The sequence below is a fragment of the Mirounga leonina genome, unplaced genomic scaffold (assembly GCF_011800145.1).
Source record: "Mirounga leonina isolate KUSES-001 unplaced genomic scaffold, KU_Mleo_1.0 Mir_101799, whole genome shotgun sequence".
Lineage (NCBI taxonomy): Eukaryota > Metazoa > Chordata > Mammalia > Carnivora > Phocidae > Mirounga > Mirounga leonina.
The window spans coordinates 3,282,636-3,302,835 of NW_023270210.1; the positions used below are offsets into that span (position 1 = coordinate 3,282,636).

At 45.3% G+C, this 20,200-nt stretch overlaps 1 protein-coding gene across 1 annotated transcript; it reads right to left on the bottom strand.

Annotated features, from left to right (window-relative positions):
* Positions 1-17,537: 17,537 nt before the first annotated feature.
* LOC118014242 (melanoma-associated antigen 9-like) lies at positions 17,538-18,775 on the bottom strand. Its single transcript, XM_035010396.1, has 2 exons — positions 18,752-18,775; positions 17,538-18,251 (listed from the first exon to the last, which is right to left on the bottom strand). The coding sequence occupies exons 1-2, from the start codon at positions 18,773-18,775 to the stop codon at positions 17,538-17,540; spliced, it is 738 nt and encodes a 245-aa protein (XP_034866287.1).
* Between the last annotated feature and the right edge of the window lie 1,425 nt (positions 18,776-20,200).

Here is a 20,200-nt window from a genome sequence, read left to right on the forward strand (position 1 = left end):
GTTAAAAGAAGCTAGATACAAAACTTTTAAAAAATAAATAAAAATAAAATAAATAAAAAGGAAGTTAGTTCCTTTTTCCCTTATAGTTGAAGCTTTTCTGCACTCTGAATCAGTAGACTTCATGCATGGGAGATGTTTATGCTAATATTCTGGGGGAGGGGCTTGCTGCACTGAATCTCAGGCTGACTTGTTTCAGTGAAAATGCACCTCCAGGGCACAGGGGGGTGCAACTTGGTGTAAGCAGCTCCAGCCTCCTCCAAGTGGTGCTGTTTTGCTCCCTGAAGGCTTTCAGTGCTGATGGGTGGGATGATTATAGCCCCGCAACACTCTCTAGCCCTGGAGCTGAAAGTTCACACCCACCACTCTTTAGGGAGCCCTCAGAGAAGAGTAATCAATTGCCCCTCTTATGTCTTCAGCTTCCATCAGATTCCTGCCTTCACCTTGCCTGTGTCTGAGCTTTTATCTCAGGCATGTGGCCGGGTTTCAAAATACCAAATTTTAGGGACTCCAAAAGTGCAGACCTGCACTGATGCTCTGGGGGACAGTCTTGCGGCACTTTTGCCATTTGCCACCCATGCCAGGAAAGTGGTTGCACAACCATGCAGTGCCTCAGAGTTTATGGAAAAGGGAGCAGACAACTGGCACCTAGGCTCACTGCCCTGTGCCAGAGTCCCTGCTCCTATGCCTGGGAGCAGTGCAGCATGTTGGTACCACCTCTTCTTCTTGCAGTCCAGGGGATCCTTAGATCACACTATCCACTCCTGGGTTTCTACCCTCCTTCCCTACCTGAGCACATTAATCCAGGCATGATCCCAGTGGTGGCAGACTTCTAAAATTTTAGATTTTACACTCCACCGCTTATAATACTTTGTAATAGTCTCCATAAGCAGGGCTTCCTCCCCTCCACAGCACCCACTATTCTTATCTCCCCAAATCAACTCTCTGCACTTCCTACCAGAAGGTGGTCGCTTTTCTACTTGTAGACTTGCAGTTTTTTTTCTCTCAGACCTCAGTTGATTTCTTGGGTGTTCAGAATGATTTGATAATTATCTACCTGTGTTTGAGGGACAAAGCAAGCTTAGGGTCCCCCTACTCCTCCACCATCTGAACTCCTGCCCCTAGAAAACATTTTATTTTTTTAAAGATTTTAAAAATTTTAATAGAAAACATTTTAAATAACATTTAGTTTACTATGGGCTGTTGCAAGAGACATATAAACAACTTTTGACAAGGCACATATAAACAACACTCAATAATGCAAGTAATTGTGATAATTCCTTCTGCCAACATTGCCTATATACAATCCTGTCCATAATTATTAGATCTGATATCATGTCATTGAGAATATCACTTAAATATAATTTTCCTTTTAAAATATATCATTAGTTTTTCTGGAGAAATGGTATTAAAAACTATATAGATCCTTAACTGTGAAGCATTGTATTTGAAAGTCTGAGAGAAATTAAATGACTACACATAGCCTACTAACTGGATTTTAAAGATTTTGTTTGTTTGTTTCTTTATAGTTACATAACCAGCAAGTGTGCCAGGGGTTGTAAAGAATCCAGCAAGAGGTTGAGCAATATTACAACAAAACATCTAGATAATGAGTGTTTATTTTTGGTAGTCTAAATCACATTTTTAAATATTTACAGTATTTTTTTATTACAATGGTAATTTTTAGAAGTGTTTGAAATATTGAAAGCATAGAAGTGTTTGAAATATTGAAAGCATAGATAAGAGAATAAAAATTGCTTATATTTCCATAAGCAGGAGAAAAACAATGTTGCTATTTTGCTGGACATACTCCCAGTTTGTATGTATGTCTATATTAACATATATATGTGTCCCACAGTCTTTCAATCTGGATTTAATTTGAGTAAGTTGAGATACTGGGACATTTGTCATATATAGATAATTCAGGTTTTAAATCTCTATTATAGGACTTCTGACTGTGGCCACGATGGAGTAACAGGGACCAAATTTACACACCTACTTAAAACAACTAAAACATGGCAAAATACACAAAATGATCACTTTCCATTTATTGGACATTAAGCAAAGAAGAACAGTGTTCTCTTGAGAGATGAAAAACAAGTGAGATGAGTCCTATGATGGCCCAAGCTTATTGCCTAGAGAGAAATTGCAGACCACAGTAGGAGCCTGGCTATCTCCCTGAGTTGAGGAGATGGAGCTGGCAGTCTGGGAATACCAGGTGGCTAGACTGAAGGGTAAAATTCCAGAGAGGAAAGAGCTCCACAGAGAGAAATCTCTAGAGATTGTGTAGGTCTGGGAATTATTCCTGCTGCCATTAGTCAGAGTGGAAAACCTCATAATTCATGGGACTCAGTTAGAATGCACAGAATGGTTTTTGCCTTAGAAGTGAGGAAATATTAGCCATAGTCTAAAAACTGCTAATGAAGTTTAAAAGCAAGACCCAAAAGGAGAATACTGTTTCCAAGTAATTTAATTGTGTCCCAGAACAAAGCTCAGGAATATTTATATATAAAAACACAAAAATATCCAGCACTTGGGCGCCTGGGTGGCTCAGTCGGTTAAGCGACTGCCTTCGGCTCAGGTCATGATCCTGGAGTCCCGGGATCGAGTCCCGCATCGGGCTCCCTGCTCGGCAGGGAGTCTGCTTCTCCCTCTGACCTCCCCCCTCTCATGTGCTCTCTCTCATTCTCTCTCTCAAATAAATAAATAAAATATTAAAATATATATATATCCAGCACTTAACAAGGTAAAATTCATAACTTCTGACATATAATTGAAATTACTGACCATTCAAAGAAGCAAGAAGGTAAGATCAACAATGAGGAGAAAAATAAATTAAAACTGACCTAGAAATGAAGCAGATAACAGAGTTAGTAGACAAGGACATTAAAACAGTATTATATATAACTATGTTCTGAATGTTCAAAAGATAAGAGGAAAGGTTAAACATGTTGAATTAGGGACATGGAAGGTACAAAAAAGGATCCCAAATAAACTTTGAGATATGAAAGCTACAATGTTGAGTTGAGAAAATATACTGGTTTGGATTAATGCAGATTTGACATGTAAGAAGAGAAGATTAGTGAACTTGAGGATATAGCAATAAAACTTTCCAGAATGAAACACACAGAGAGAAAACAATGCTGAAAACAATGAATAGAGCATTGGTGAGTAGTGAGGCAACTTCAAGTGGCCTATGCACAAATATTTGGAGACCCCAAAGGAGAGGGAAAGGGGAGGATAGAAAAAATATTTAAATGAAAAACCTCCAAATATGATGGAAACTATAAACCCACAGATTCAAAAAGCTAAAAGAGTGCCAAGAATAGGAAAGGTGAAGAAAAACATACCAAGGCCCATAATAATCAAACTACTTAAAATTAGTGCTAAAGAGACTATGTACTCTGAGAAACAAACTGAGGGTTCTAGAGGGGAGGGGGTGGGGGGATGGGTTAGCCTGGAAATGGGTATTAAAGAGGGCACATATTGAATGGAGCACTGGGTGTTATACGCAAACAATGAATCATGGAACACTACATCAGAAACTAATGATGTAATGTATGGTGATTAACATAACATAATAAAATAAAATAATAAAATAAAATTAGTACTAAAAAGAAAATCTTAAAAATACTCAGAGATAAAAGACACTTTACTACAGAGGAACAAAGATAAGCATAAGTGTATATTTCTTGTCAAAAACAATGAAAACAAGAAGAGAGTGGAACAATGTATTTAAAGTACTAAAAAATTGAACTGTCAACTTAGAATTCTATTTGCAGTGAAAATATATTGCAGAAAGAAAGGTGAAATAAAGCTTTTTCTGAAATACAAAACCTTAAAGAATTAATCACCAAGAGACATGCACTACAAGAAATGTTAAAGAATGTTTAAAAAGAAATGTTAAAGTCCTCCAGGCAGACAGCGAAATATACCAGATAGGAATCTAGATCTACACAAAGGAATGAAGAACACCAGGAATTTCAACTTCATGGGTAAACATAAAGATGATTTTCTTATTTATGTAAATGTCATTAAGAGATAATTGACTATTTTAACAACCATGTATGGTGGAGTTTTAACATATGTAGCAGTAAAATGTATGCCAACAGTAGAGGAAAGGCTATGGTGAAGAAATGGAAGTATACTGATTATTTTCATTTTTTAAAGACTTTATTTATTTATTCATTTATCAGAGAGAGGGAGAGAGAGACAGAGTGAGCACACAAGCAGGAGGAGTGGCAGGCAGAGAGAGAAGCAGGGTCCCCACTGAGCAAGGAGCCCAATGCAGGACTTGATCCCAGGTCCCTGGGATCATGACCTGAGGTGAAGGCAGACACTTAACCAACTGAGCCACCCAGGCGCCCCTATACTGTTGTTTTTTATGCTTTTATTCTGAGATCCAGTGGGTATGGCCAACTATACCCCTTTTGTACCCAAGGCCTTAGCACAGTGACCAGATAAGCACACATATAACAGGCATTTAAACAGAACTCATCATTTAAATGTGAACACAATGTGACTAGAAGAGCTGCTAAGAACTCCACATCCAAATTTTTTTTCTCTGCTCTCTGTTGAATAAAGAACCCCTATAGGAACCACTTTCCCTGTGTTCTTAAAAGGGGATTAAGTTACACAGCTTTAATAGATTTTGGTTGAGATTAGAGAATCTGAAAATCAGTCAAGGGGACTGTGTGCCCTGTTGTGAACAGAGGCAACAGGTGAAAGCAAAATGAACCAAACTCCCCATTCTTTTGAGAATATTTGAACATGATTTAAGAATAATTTCAAAAGAAGGAAGCACCGGTGGAAAGATAGAGAGGACCTACTCAGTGCTGAGAGCTACCAGGTCAAGGGAGGGACCTCTTTCCCAGAGGAGAGTTTGAAGCCGACCCAGTTCTGGGAAGATAAGAGACAGGGATTGGTGTTAGCAGGAGAGAGGAGACTGTGCTAAATCCTAGGGAGGGGGGTTGGAGGGAGAATACCCAGTCCTGTGCTGAGAATAGAGAAACAAAGATAGGAGGACGGAGTGTGCCCCTAGTTCAGGGGTGGTGGGCAATGAGGACTTAGGGAAACAAGACAGGGGATGGTAAAGTGTGCTGGGTATACAGAGGTTGGGGGGTCACAAGTCGTTGGCAGGAAAAGCCAGGCAGCAAAACTAGCATTCAGAGTATTGGACAGGATGGAGTCCCCATTTATACACCTGTGCAGGAACATAAGGAATTCCATGCCTGAGAAATAGTCTTCTAGCACAGAACGTTCCCAGCTGTGCTCGGGCAAGTAGAGGGAAGCCTAGGGTTCTGTGGCCGGTGTTGGGACTCACTGCCCCAAGGGGGAAGAAATGGTGCTGAGTGGATGGGACTGGGTTCACAGTCCTCATTTCCACCAGACTACTCTGGTTTGCTCACGCTTATGGAGCGGGTCTGTGTGGAAGGCTTCAGTTGGAGTAACAGGTTTCACCTCTAAAATGCTAATAGTCTACCAGTTAGATACAGAATGCATCATGGAGATTTTCCAGTTAGACATAGGACATAGAGGATGAATTCATGGAATCCTAGCCTCCTGGGCCCAAAGTTGCCCTCAGCCGCTTGCTCTGTTTGTCAAGAGTAACTTTAGTTACTACAGAGCTGCCAGCTTCCTGAAACAAGGTTAGAGGAAGTAAGTGTTGAGTACTGGTGGATATATGTTCAGCCTTAACAAGGGTGCCAGGAGCAGAGTATTAAAAAGTAACCCAAAATGGCATATATATGCCTTTATTCAACCAGAAATCCACCTATCAGAGGAATTTTTCCATGTTTCCTTTAAAAATTACATACACGGGGCTCCTGGGTGGCTCCAGTCTGTTAAGCATCTGCCTTTGACTCAGGTCATGGTCCCAGGGTCCCAGGATCAAGTCCCACATCGGGCTCCCTGCTCTGCGGGAAGCCTGCTTCTCCCTCTCCCACTCCCCTGGCTTGTGTTCCCTCTCTCGCTGTCTCTCTCTCTGTCAAATAAATAAATAAAATCTTTAAGAAAAATTACATATACATATACATATGTATATATAAATCAAGTTGCTGGAGGGTGCCATTCACTGATTCAAAATGTGGAGCCTGCCCCCCTACCTGGGCCTTCCACCTCCATGGATGAAACCCACAGTTCTCCAACTGCTCATGAAACTTCAGAATTCCTATGGGAAACTATTATTGAGGGTGTCACCATGGACATCTCCTCCCCAGGTCCAAATGCCATCTTGGAGGTGGGGATGCTCTCAACAGGATGGTCCATGGTGCTTCCTTCCTAGGAAACATGGTCTGTCTATCAGGAGATTTCCCCAGCCCATTTATGCTCCTTGTCCTGCACTGGAGCCCACACTTTCTCATCAGTTGAATAAGAACAAGCCATCTCCACAGGTTTTCCACCCACCCTGCAAACTGGTGGCAACACAGGCCAGCCATCATAGCCACAGGACAGGACACCCGCCCCTGCTATGCCACAACCTCAGGAGCCCTGGAAGGCAGTCTGAGCCGTGGACACCATTTGGACAGCTTTTAAGCATGTCCATGTCCAGCCCTTTATCTGCAGAGTTTGAGGTGATTAACCCCAGGGGTTTCTCCTTCCAATTTCACCCTCTTTGCTGCTAGCTGCACACTCCCTTCCACTGCTCCTGGGTATTCCTGGCCTATCTCAGCTGTCCTTCCTCGGTCACCAACTCCTCACTCACATAGCCCCACCCTCTATGTGGGGTTGCACTGCACCCAGGGGGAAAGCCCCCTGCCTCCAGCAGGCATCATGACAGCTCCCAGCCCTGGGACCCTGGCAAGGATGCCCTGGACCGCTAGAGTAGTCAAGAGATGTCGCTCACCTGAATTCAGGGGCAGGGAGTCAAGTGTACTCTTCCTGACAGAGGTAGGGGGACTCTACAGTATGTGGGGTGTCTGGCATGCTGCTGATCCATTCATCCAACAGACCTGCCCTGTCAGACTACCCCGCAACTTCCAGCTGGTGATAATGATTCAGAGACTTCCCCAGCCCATCCATGTTCTTTCTCCTGAATCCCTTTGCCTTTCCACCTTCTCTCCTTTTGGCCCGTTTCCCCCTAAGCTGAACTCTAGATTCAGAGCCCTGACTGCCAGCCTGCCTGGGGCTCTCTGGACTTGGTTTTGTACTCATTTTCTCTCATGGACTCTGGCCATCACTTTCCCCAGGATGCTCTCAGTGCCCCTCACTAGCGGAGGGTGTCCTGGCTGGTGTCCTCCCCTAGCTGCTGGTCATTCTGGCCAAATCTATCTTTGTCAAAGTAGAGGGGGAAATGTCTTGTTGAAATTGTTGATATTGCAGAATCTTAAATCATTTCCAATTTTTATGAGAATGCAAACTGGTATAGCACTTGTGGAATAAAATTTCAGACGCATTTATGAAATGTTAAACAATTCACACCCTCTCCACTCTAACCCAATGTCTATGTTAGTATGTATATCCTACTAGAAAACATTCATATCTACCCAAGGATTCATATTCAAAGATGTTGTTTTCATCTTATTAATCATACGATAAAGGGAAAACAACTTGTTTCCACCCGGAAAAAACTCTTTATGTGATTAATTATGGTATATACAAACTTTAACATTCCAGGGAATAGTTTCAAAAGTGAAGTAGATCTATATGTGCTGTCATGGGAAGATCCTGCATCCATTTTATTAAGTGACAAAAGCTAGTGGCAGATCAATATGCACAGTATTACAGGTTAGGTTGAATAAAAACAATATATTCATAGAGCATATCTATGAAAAAGCCATAGTCACCTTTAGAATAACACACACTAGGGGCGCCTGGGTGGCTCAGCTGGTTAAGCGTCCGACTCTTGATTTTGGTTCAAGTCATGATCTCAGGGTCCTGAGACCGAGCTCCGAGTCGGGCTCTGTGCTGAGCATGGAGCCTGCTTGAGAGTGTCTCTCTCTCTCTCTCTCCCTTTGCCCCTCCTTCCACTCACACACTCTTTCTCTCTCTCAAAGAAAAAAAAATGTTTTCAATTAAAAAAATAAAAATAACACACACTAGATTGTTAGCCATGGTGACTTCTGAGGAGGAGGCTGAATTGTGGAGGAACTTTGAAAAGGGGATATTGTGACTCATCTGTATTTTTAGAAGTTTTTTGCAATAGGAAGATATGTACTACTACCTTCTTAAGTAAAATTTCTAGATAAGCCTAACAGCAAAAAAAGTGGCTGCATGAAAGTAACTGCTAACTGATGCAACAAACTTTGACATTTGAAGGGCTAACACAACAGAAGTGTATTTTTGTGCACACAAATTCTGATACGGTTTGGCAGGGGCCCCCTGCTTTTCCTAGACCCTGGGTCCAGGTTGCTTTCATCTTGTGGCTCCCCTATCTCAACACGGGGTCACCATGTTTGCTGGTGAATCAAGGGAGACAGCATGGAACGGACATACTGGCTCGCAAATGCCTGGATGTGAGAAACAATGCTTCTGCTCACATCTCCATGGCAAAGGGTCATCACACAACCCTCCCTAACTACAAGGGGACTGGCAAGGTGGTGTCCCCTGTATCCTGGAAGGAAAGCAAGATGCACTATGGATGAACACTAAAGTTTCTCCCATGTATTGTTACACAGTAGGGGCTTAACCAAATGCAACTATTATAATTTGTTATGATGACTGACTTTATTGCTGGGAGGAGTTTCTTTTTTTTAAGATTTTATTTATTTAATTGTCAGTGAGAGAGAGAGAAAGAGATTGCACAAGCAGGGGGAGCAGCGGCAGAGGGAGAAGCAGGCTCCCCACTGAGCAGGGAGCCTGATATGGGACTCGAGCCCAGGACCCTGGGATCATGACCTGAGCCAAAGGCAGACACTTAACCAACTGAGCCACCCAGGCACTCCAGGGGAGGAGTTTTTGAGGTCAGTTTGCCTTGGAGTTCTCTGAACTTTTCAAGCATCTCCTGTGTGACAGATACTTTCAAATACAGGCTGACATCTAATTTTCAAACGATTCTGTAATCTCAGCAAGGAGGATTCACTTTCTTCATTTAATGACCAGAGGATTACTACAGAGAGTAAGGTTCTATGTTGGGGGAGAGAAGGTGATTCCTAGCTGTTCCATGGGGACCAGTGATGAGCTCGTTAGCAGGCCAGGTTCAAGAGTTAGACAGAAGAGTACACAGGGGAATATCAGGGAAAGGCTGCTGTAATTTGGGAAAGTGCTAGGTCTGGAAAAAATGCCAGTGCCTGGGCAGTCAGTTCTCAAAGAACTCTGAGGCTCAGGCAGAAGAACTCTAGGTTAATAAAGCCCACAGACAGTACCCAAAACCTGTTTGATTCTCATTGTCACCTTCCTTCCTTAGCAACAGGTTTTAGTACCTTAGCCACAGCATCCTTCTTTTTGTCACCTGGAAGACACCGTGCTGTCCTCAGGAATGATGTAGGACGCAGAAGGTTGGCTACAGGCTGCAGTGGGTGGGAACAGCGTGGACTTTACATGAATTCAGACCCGGGTTCTAGTCTCTGCCCTGTCACTCACTAGCCATGTGATCCTGGGAAAATGACCAAGTCCTAGGAGCCTCAGCTTCTTTCTGAAGTGAGTGAGTTTGATAAGCCCCATCTTGCAGGACTGCAGGAATGCATGTGATATATGGAAAGCACCTTGCACAGTGCCTGGCATATATTGGAACTTTGATGAATGGCAATGATTTCAAATATTGTGGTTTATTTATTTTTTTTATTTTATTATGTTATGTTAGTCACCATACAATACATCATTGGTTTTTGATGTGGTGATCCACGATCCATTGTTTTCATATAACACCCAGTGCTCCATGCAGTACGTGCCCTCCTTAATACCCATCACCGGGCTAAACAATCCCCCCCCTCCCCTCTAAAACCCTGTTTGTTTCTCAAAGTCCATAGTCTCTCATGGTTCATCTCTCCCTCCAATTCCACCCCCCCATTTTTCCCTTCCTTCTCCTAATGTCCTCCATGCTATTCCTTATGTTCTACAAATAAGTGAAACCATATGATACTTGACTTTCTCTGCTTGACTTATTTCACTTAGCATAATCTCCTCCAGTCCCATCCATGTTGATGTAAAAGTTGGGTATTCATCCTTTCTGATGGCTGAGTAATATTCCATTGTATATATGGACCACCTCTTCTTAACCATCTGAGCCACCCAGGCGCCCCCACCTCTTCTTTATCCATTCATCTCTTGAAGGGCATCTTGGCTCTTTCCACAGTTTGGCTACTGTGGACATTGCTGCTATGAACATTGGGGTGCACATGGCCCTTCTTTTCACTACATCTGTGTCTTTGGGGTAAATACCCAGGAGTGCAATTGCTGGGTCATAGGGTAGCTCTATTTTTAAATTTTTTTTTAAAGATTTTATTTATTTATTTGAGACAGAGAGAATGAGAGAGAGAGAGCACATGAGAGGGGGGAGGGTCAGAGGGAGAAGCAGGCTCCCTGCCGAGCAGGGAGCCCGATGTGGGACTCGATCCCAGGACTCCAGGATCATGACCTGAGCCGAAGGCAGTCGCTTAACCAACTGCACCACCCAGGCGCCCTATTTTTTAATTTTTGAGGAAACTCCACAGTTTTCCAAAGTGGCTGTACCCACTTGCATTCCCACCAACAGTGTAAGAGGGTTCCCCTTTCTCCACAACCTCTGCAACATTTGTTGTTTCGTTCCCTGTCCATTTTTGCCATTCTAACTGGTATAAGGTAGTATCTCAAGGTGGTTTTGATTTGAATTTCCCTGATGGCTAATGATGATGAACATTTTTTCATGTGTCTGTTAGCCATCTGTATGTCTTCTTCAGAGAAGTGTCTTTTCATATCTTCTGCCCACTTTTTGACTTGATTATTTGTTTTTTGGGTGTTGAGTTTGAGAAGTTCTTTATAGATCTTGGATACCAACCCTTTATCTGTAGTACCATTTGCAAATATCTTCTCCCATTCTGTGGGTTGCCTCTTTGTTTTGTTGACTGTTTCCTTGGCTGTGCAGAAGCTTTTTATCTTGATGAAGTCCCAGAAGTTCATTTTTGCTTTTGTTTCACTAGCTTTTGGAGATGTATCTTGAAAGAACTTGCTGTGGCTGATGTCAAAGAGGTTACTGCCTATGTTCTACTCTAGGATTTTGATGGATTCCTGTCTCACATTGAGGTCTTTCATCCACTTTGAGTTTATCTTTGTGAATGGTGTTAGAGAATGGTCGAGTTTCATTCTTCTCCATGTGGCTGTCCAGTTTTCCCAGCACCATTTATTGAAGAGACTGTCTTTTTTCCATTGCATGTTTTTTCCTGCTTTGTCAAAGATTATTTGACCATAGAGTTGAGGGTCCATATCTGGGTTCTCTATTCTGTTCCATTGGTCTATATGTCTGTTTTTGTGCCAGTACCATGCTGTCTTGGTGATCACAGCTTTGTAATATAGCTTGAAATCGGGCAACGTGATGCCCCCGGCTTTGTTTTTCTTTTTCAACATTTCCTTGGCAATTTGAGGTCTTTTCTGATTCCATACAAATTTTAGGATTGTTTGTTCCAGCACTTTGAAAAATGTCATTGGAATTTTGATTGAGATGGCATTGAAGGTATAGATTGCTCTGGGTAGCATAGACATTTTAACAATGTTTATTCTTCCAATCCATGAGCATGGCATATTTTTCCATCTTTTTGTGTCTTCTTCAATTTCTTTCATGAGTGTTTCGTGGTTCCTAGAGTATAGATCCTTTACCTCTTTGGTTAGGTTTATTCCAAGGTATCTTATGGTTTTTGGTGCTATTGTAAATGGAATTGTTTCTCTAATTTCTCTTTCTACAGTTGCGTTGTTAGTGTATAAGAAAGCAACTGTTTTCTGTGCATTGATTTTGTATCCTGCCACATTACTGAATTGCTCTATGAGTTCTAGTAATTTGGGGGTGGAGTCTTTTGGATTTTCCACATAAAATATCATGTCGTCTGCGAAAAGAGTTTGACTTCTTCTTTGCCAGTTTGAATCCCTTTTATTTCTTTTTGTTGTCTGACTGCTGTACCTAGGACTTCTGGTACTATGTTGAACAATAGCGGCGAGAGTGGGCATCCTTGACGTGTTCCTGATCTTAAGGGAAAGGCTCTCAGCTTTTCCCCATTGAGGATGATATTCACTGTGGGTTTTTCATAGATGGATTTTATGAACTTGAGGAATGTTCCCTCTATCCCTATACCCTGAAGAGTTTTAATCAGGAAAGGATGCTGTATTTTGTCAAATGCTTTTTCTGCATCAATTGAGAGGACCATATGGTTTTTCTCCCTCCTCTTATTAATCTGTTCTATCACATTGATTGAATTGCGAATGTTGAACCACCCTTGCATCCCAGGGATAAATCCCACTTGGTCGTGGTGGATGATCCTTTTAATGTATTGTTGGATCCTATTAGCTAGGATTTTGTTGAGGATTTTGGAATCCATATTCATTAGGGATATCGGTCTGAAATTCTCCTTTTTGATGGGGTCTTTGCCTGGTTTAGGGATTAAGGTAATGCTGGCCTCATAGAATGAGTTTGGAAGTTTTCCTTCTGTCTCTATTTTTTGAAACAGCTTCAGTAGAATAGGTATTATTTCTTCTTTGAATGTTTGGTAGAATACCCCAGGGAATCCATCAGGCCCTGGACTCTTGTTTTTTGGGGAGGTTTTTGAACACTGCTTCAATCTCGTTACTGGTTATTGGCCTATTCAGGTTGTCAATTTCTTCCTGGTTCAGTCTTGGCAGCTTATAGGTTTCCAGGAAGGCCTCCATTTCATCCAGATTGCCCAGTTTATTGGCATATAGTTGTTGATAATAATTTCTAAGAATTGTTTCTATTTCCTTGGTGTTAGTCGTGATCTCTCCCCTTTCATTCATAATTTTATTAATTTGGGTCCTTTCTCTTTTCTTTTGGATAAGTCTGGCCAGTGGTTTATCAATCTTATTAATTCTTTCAAAGAACCAAATTCTGGTTTCATTGATCTGATCTATTGTGTTTCTGGTTTCTAATTCATTGATTTCTGCTCTAATTTTAATTATTTCTCTTCTAATGCTTGGCTTGGGCATCGTTTGTTGCTTTTTCTCTAGTTCTTTAAGGTGTAGAGTTAGTTGGTGAATTCAGGATTTTTCTATTTTTTTGAGGGAGGCTTGGATGGCTATGTATTTCCCCCTTAGGACCGCCTTTGCAGTAGCCCATAGGTTTTGGACCGATGTGTTTTTGTTCTCATTGATTTCCATGAATTGTTTAAGTTCTTTGATTTCCTGGTTGACCCAAACATTCTTGAGCAGAGTGGTCTTTAGCTTCCAAGTGTTTGAATTTCTGCCAATATTTTTCTTGTGATTGAGTTCCAGTTTTAGAGCATTGTGGTCTGAGAATATGCAGGGAATGATCTCAGTCTTTTGGTACTGGTTGAGACCTGATTTGTGACCCAGTATGTGGTCTATTCTGGAGAAAGTTCCATGTGCGCTCGAGAAGAATGAGTATTCTGTTGTTTTAGGGTGGAATGTTCTGTAAATATCTATGAGGTCCATCTGGTCCAATGTATCATTCAAAGCTCTTGTTTCCTTGTTGATTTTCTGCTGAGATGATCTGTCCATTGCTGAGAGTGGAGTATTGAGGTCTCCTATAATTAACGTATTGTTATCAATATGACTCTTTGTTTTGGTTAACAGTTGGCTTATGTAGATGGCTGCTCCCATGTTGGGGACATAGATATTTACAATTGATAGATCTTCTTGTTGGATAGACCCTTTAAGAATGATATAGTGTCCTTCTGTATCTCCTATTACAGACTTTAGTTTAAAATCTAATTTGTCTGATATAAGAATTCCTACCCCAGCTTTCTTTTGAGGTCCACTGGCATGGAAGATGGATCTCCATCCCTTCACTTTCAGTCTGGATGGATCTTTAGGTTCAAAATGAGTCTCTTGTAGACAGCATATGGATGGGTCCTGTCCTTTTATCCAATCTGCAACCCTGTGCCATTTTATGGGAGCATTTAGGCCATTCACGTTGAGAGTGATTATTGAAAGATATGAATTAATTGTCATCATGTTGCCTGTGAAGACGTTGTTTTTATAGATTGTCCTTGTAAATTTCTGTTGTATATCACTCTTGGGGTCTTTCTCCTTTTATAGAACCCCCCTTAATGTTTCTTGCAGGGCCGGCTTAGTGGTCACATATTCTTTCAGTTTCTGCTGGTCGTGGAAGCTCTGCATCTCTCCATCCATTCTAAATGAGAGCTTTGCTGGATAAAGTATTTTTGGCTGCATGTTCTTCTCATTTAGTATCCTGAATATGTCTTGCCAGGCCTTTCTGGCTTGCCAGGTCTCTGTGGATAGGTCTGACGTTATTCTGATGTTCCTCCCTCTGTACGCAAGGAATCTCTTCCCCCTAACTGCCCTTAAGATGGTTTCCTTGGTTCTAAGATTTGTGAGTTTTACTATTACATGCCGGGGTGTTGGCCTGTTTTCCTTGATCTTAGGAGGGGTCCTCTCTGACTCTAGGGCTTGAATGTTTGTTTCATTCCCCAGTTTAGGGAAGCTCTCAGCTACAATTTGCTCAAATACATCTTCTAGTCCTCTCCTCTCTCCACTCCCTCTGGGATTCCAATTATTCTGACAGTGGAACCCTTCATGGTGTCACTTATTTCTCTGATTCTATTTTCATGGATTCTGAGTTGTTTTCCCCTGGCCTTCTCTCTTCCCTTTTTATCTATTATATTGTCTTCCAGGTCACTTATTCGCTCTTCTGCCTCAGTTACCCTAGCTGTTAGATTATCTAGATTGGATTGGATCTCATTGATAGCATTTTTAAGTTTTGCCAATTCACCTTTTATTTCTGCCTTAGAGACTCTATGTTGCCATTAATTGATTTCTCCATTCTAGCCATTGTCTTCCCAATTGCTAGCCTGAATTCCTTCTCCGACATCTTGGTTATATCTGCATCCATTTGTAAATCTGCAGCATAGGTCATAATCTCTCGGTCTTTTCTATTTTGGGGGTTCCTCCTCCTAGTCACTCTGTTGATGGGTGTTTGAGGGAATGTATAGAGTCCAAATTATTGACCAGAACCCAAGCAAGATTCACCTGTTTTCTTGGGACCTTAGGGTTGCTGGCCTCTTGTTTTCCCAGCCTGTCTTCTGGGGGAGGGGTCTGCCGCACTGTTACTCAGGCAACCCTGTTTGGGCGGAGTTGGCCTGTCCCCCTGTGGTGGGGGATGGGCTCAGCAGGAATCAGTCTTTGGGGCTTTTGTTCTCTGGCAGCTTTCCCTGGTGGCTTTCCACGTCTCTTCCATGAGTCACAGCAGAAGAGACCGTTTCCAACCCTCTGCCTCAGAGCAGAGAGACTGCAGCCTGTTCTTCAGTGAGCTCTCCAGGCCACACCATCTCCATTTCTGTCCGTGCTGCTATAAACTGCAGCATCCTGGGTTGTGCGCCCCTCTGCAGTGCTCCCAGTCCTGCCTCCAGGTCAGGGCACATCTCTGCCCTTTGTGCTTCTAAAACCACCAGCTGCTCCCAATTCACACGCCTGCAACCCCATAGCTCCGGGTTTCCATCCCAGGGGCTGCCCTAGAGTCCTTTCCCTGGAGCTACTGGTCTGAGAGTCTGTGCCCCGTCCACAGCATGCAAGGCTGTCACTCACCAGTGGTGTAGGATCCCCACAGCCAGGCACCCTCCCACTGCCATTTATCCTCTGATATCTGCCCGCAGAATCATGGCTGTCGGCTTCATACCTGAAAACCAACCACCTGCGGTACTCTATTTGTAGAGATCCAGATCTTCTTACATCTCAGGTTGGTTTCGTGGATGCTCAGAGTGGTCTGGTAGATATCCAGCTCAATTCCGGGGACCAGTTGAAATAGGGTCCCCTACTCCTCCACTATCTTTCCCCCTCCTCAAATGTTGTTTGGATCCCAGAGCCTTCCACTCTCTCCTCTGGGGTATTTTTTTATTACCCAGGTCATGTTAGAGAATGTGCAGCTCAATAGGACATGGAATAGCTAATCAGCCAAAGAGGGCACTTCATAAGTAAAACTCAATCCATTTTCTAAATTAGAGGATATATGTGAGATATATGAGAATATGTGTGGAATGCAGGCGTGAGGGAATTGTCTCAGCTGGACACAATACAAAGCTCCTAGAATGTGAGTCAAAGACCAGCTCCTTCCCTCCCTCCCAGCTGCTTTTCCACCAAACCACTCCTTTCACTCATTTCTCCCCCCACCAAAACCTAGACCTTGCTTACTTATAGCTGTCCAAATTACACTCCAGATAATCAAACTAAGATGACTTTTTAATGCAGTGGGCTCTGGCTTTGCATGGTCAGGGCAAGAGTGTCAGTCTAGAGTCTTCTGGGCTTCACTTCAAAGGACTATCACTGTACTTCTCCAGAAATACTTGCAGATGATGGATATAAAACACTTAGTCTGTGCACTGTGTTCAACTGCATTGGGATGAGAGTGCAGGATACCTTCTTTTCCTGCCCCAGGAGGAGATTTCTCTCTGGTTTGTCCATGATCCAGAAGGAACTTCTCAGAGCAATCATCCATTTCAGATTTTGCTCCCACCTCTAAGGCACCCTGTCTCCGAGTAGGGCCACCGTCACCCCCAGGTTCACGGTGATCAGCTGCACAGAAGGAATCACGGTGACCCGACACCCTGAGCCACCCAGGCCAGGGGCACTTCCACTGCAGTGCTTGCCCTGGGAGCCGCACTCCCTCATCCTTCTTCCGTTTCTTCTGCAGGTCTCAGGGCACCTCTCCCCCTTTCCTGCCACGAGTGCAGCTGCTAGACAGTCACCTAAGGGTGGGACATATCCTGCTTCTCCTAATGTCCTCACTGTTCACACACAGGGCCTTCTAGAGAACAGAGCTCAGCCCACGTCTGGGAATCAAGGAGCCAGTGAGCAGGGCTCCCTCTGTGCTGAGATGTCGTTTCTCCTCCTTTCTTGAAGAACCAAGTGAATGAAGGAGCACACATCTATGTTACTTTTGCAGAATGACAGACGAGAAGGAGTAAGAAGCAAAAATGAACAATCTTCTATTTCCCTATTTCCTGACCCCATCACTTGACTGCTCCATTCTTTCGCCTTTCCAACAAATTCCTATGCCAATGCCCTGTGTTTTCATTCCAGAACACAAACAAGGAGGGAAGGTCTCCCATCTTATTTCCAGAACATGACAAAACTCTTAAAACTCTTGAACTGGGTAAGTACAAATGCTGTGGGGTGGATGTCACGCACACACTTAGCTGCCGAAGCTGGTTAAATCTCCTATTCCAAGGAACAACATTTGAGAGCTTCCTCAAGAAAACCAAGCTCTGGATGTCGGAGTCATCGCAGAGAACAGGCCCCCAGAGAGGCTGGCTCTTCACCCTGCTTTCTTCCCCCAGCCTCCCTGGCCCTGCCCTACTTAGAACTCCCAGGGCTCTCTCTTCACACACAGAGGGAAGAACCAAAATGTGGCCTCACTTCATGCCCAGCACCCCACAGGAGAAGCTGCCAAACCCACCAAAGCCTGGAAAGGCCCTGGTCACCACTGGGACTCAGACCCCCTCTTCCTCATTGCTCACAGCTCCTTCAGACAGGATCAGAGAGGAACCGGGCTGCCTGCAATTGACCCGGAGCAAATACTCCAGCACTTGCAACTTGCTGGTTTTGGCGTGGGCCCTGGGACCCCACAGGAACTCGTAACGGGCAGGGCTGCTGCCGGGCACCTGCCGGTACTCCAGGTACCCTTCCTGCACCCAGACTTTGGTGAGGAGCTCCCTGGGCTCTCCATAGATGATGTGCTCTTTGCCAGCATACACCCCCATGACCCCCAGCGCTTCCCACACCTCCCCCTCAGGGTCACAATCGTCCCCCAGGAGGATCAGCCTCAGTAGCAGCACCAGGAGGCTGGTCTTGGGCATGCCATGCTCACCGCTCAGCATCCCATCACAGGTGAGACCCAGGACGGTGACCAGGATGTAGGAGTGGTCGCTGGGGTCCACTTCCTTCACGTCCATGCCAAAGACCAGCCTCATGCACTCGGAGGCTTTGCCCAAGATCACTGGGAAGTCGTCCCGGTAATCTTTGCTGACGATCTCCAGCATCTCTGCCTGGTGGGTCGGCTGCTTGTTGCGATATTTGAGGAGCAGGAACGCCACCAGGTCAGCCACTTTCACGTGGAGTTTGTCCTGGAGAGAGGGTTGGGTGACTTCAGGCTCCTCCCAGGTGCTTAATCCCTCCTCATCAGGGCTGCTGGAGCCCTGGTCAGGCTAGCTCCAGGCCCTGGCTCCCGGGGCAGTGGGGGAAGGGCAGGCACTCTGAGGGCTCTGGAGAGGACTCAGGGACTCAGCAGCAGACCCCTCCCCCAGGGGGATCAGGAACAGGACAGAGCAGGAGGAGGAAGGGGAGGATGAGGAGGAAGTGGAGGCAGTGGAGGAGGAGGAAGGGGAGGAGGAAGAGGAGGAAGAAGAAGAGGAGGGAGGAGATGGGGGCTCCTCCTCCCCAGCCCCGGACAGCTGTGCCTCCACCAGGCCCTGGGCCTCTCCTGGGTCTTTTTCCACCTTCCAGAGCTCACTCCTCTGACCCAGGGGCGTGACGTTTGTGTTGGGCTGAACCTGAAGAAAGATGTGGGATGGCTCCTCAGGGTGCAGCTCAGCCAACAGAGGCCCGCGGTCCCAGAGCTGACAGTGGACTGCGTCAGCTTGGGTGCTGAGGAGTCCCCTCTGTGTTGGGATGGGCGAGCCCCTGGCTCCATGCTCAGAGCATGTACCTCACCTTGACCACTGGCACTCATCTGCACCTCCCCTTCTCTCTGACCTTAGAGACTCCTGCCTCAGACAGAGGCCTGGACTCTGAGTTCTTGGAGCCTCTGGCAGAGGGAAGGAGGGGGCACCTCAGGGTGCAGACACAGAGCATGGCTGTGGAACCCCAGTGAACACAGGAGGGCTGGGTCAGACTCTGTGAGGTCCCCCCCCCAGTCCAAGCTGGGCGGTCCCCTCCTTGGCCTCTCAGGGGACTGCTATTTCCCCTGGCAGGGCCTGAGCCCCACCCCTACAGCCTGAGGCCAAAGGGTCACAGCAAGACCACACAGCCCTGAGACTCCACAGAAGGTAAGCAGGGGAGGGGTCCCACATCTGCCCGTGCCTGCCAAAGGTCTAAAGGCTCATCACGGATCTCTAGGGATGGCCAAGCTTGGGGTTCCATCTGTGCTGGGATGGGTGCACCTCTCTGTCTATACCTCGACCCCTGTCTATACCTCGACCCCACAAAAGACCTGGGAAAACTCCCTGTGTTGACCAGAGGCTATCCTCCTGGTGCCAAGGCCTCATCTCTGGGAGACACCAGAAAGAATAGTCAGGAGAAATCAGTCAGCCCACCGATCCCCCATCTCCCCATGGCTGACAGAAGCGGCAGGGTAGGCCTGGGCCCTAAGGATCCTGCTGTGGGAGACATCCCCTCATTTCTCACCCTCCCCCCTGCCAGGGCCAGAGCCAGAGCCAGAGCCAGAGCCAGAGCTAAGGCACCTGCCTCCTCAGCTGACCTGATTCCAGACCCTCAGGCCCAGGCCCTTCTTTCCCTGAGACCAGGGATCTGGAAAGGAGGAGGGGCTCAGCCTGACAGGCCCTGCCCATCATTCCCAGGGCTGCCTGGTAGGGGCTGGCCAGATTCCTGGGCCATCCCCTCCTTGTCCTGAGGGCTGGGTTGGGATCCACTCACTCCTCCCTTGGGAGTACCTACATTGACTCTTGGCAGGACCAGGGACTCCTGTGTGTCTCCCAGGTGGGCTTCCTTAGATGACCTGACCCCGACCTCTCCCAGCATGGTCCTCACCCTCCTGAGAGCTCTGAGAGGAGGGTGAGGAGGCAGCAATCCAAACCTTCCTCCTGCATCCCACCCAATTCACAAAGAGCTGAGGTCGGGGTTGGCCCCTCTGTCCTGGGGCGGTAGTCCACTCTTTGTTCTCAAGGTGCTCATGTTTACTTTTGGCAGCACCTGGAACTATCCCTTCTCCTAACCACAGGATGCATCCAGCAGGCCAAGGCCACCATCCTGCTGAGACCCAGAGGAGAAAGTGGTTTGCTTACTTTTGACACCTGGCCTTGCCTCGCAGGACTGACCACTGGGGCAGGACTTCATTTGGGTCCCCTATGTCTGGGTGGAGGTCAGCTCAGTCCTCCCTCAGGGTCTTGGGACTCCACCCTCTGCTGACCTGAGGCCA

Coding starts and splice junctions, on each gene's coding strand:
- LOC118014242 (XM_035010396.1), bottom strand. CDS start 18,775: ATGAGTGCCAGTGGTCAAGGTGAG. Junction 18,252..18,751: donor GTGCCAGTGGTCAAGGTGAG/GTACATGCTCTG, acceptor GCCTGGAGCTAG/CCTGACCAGGGCTCCAGCAG.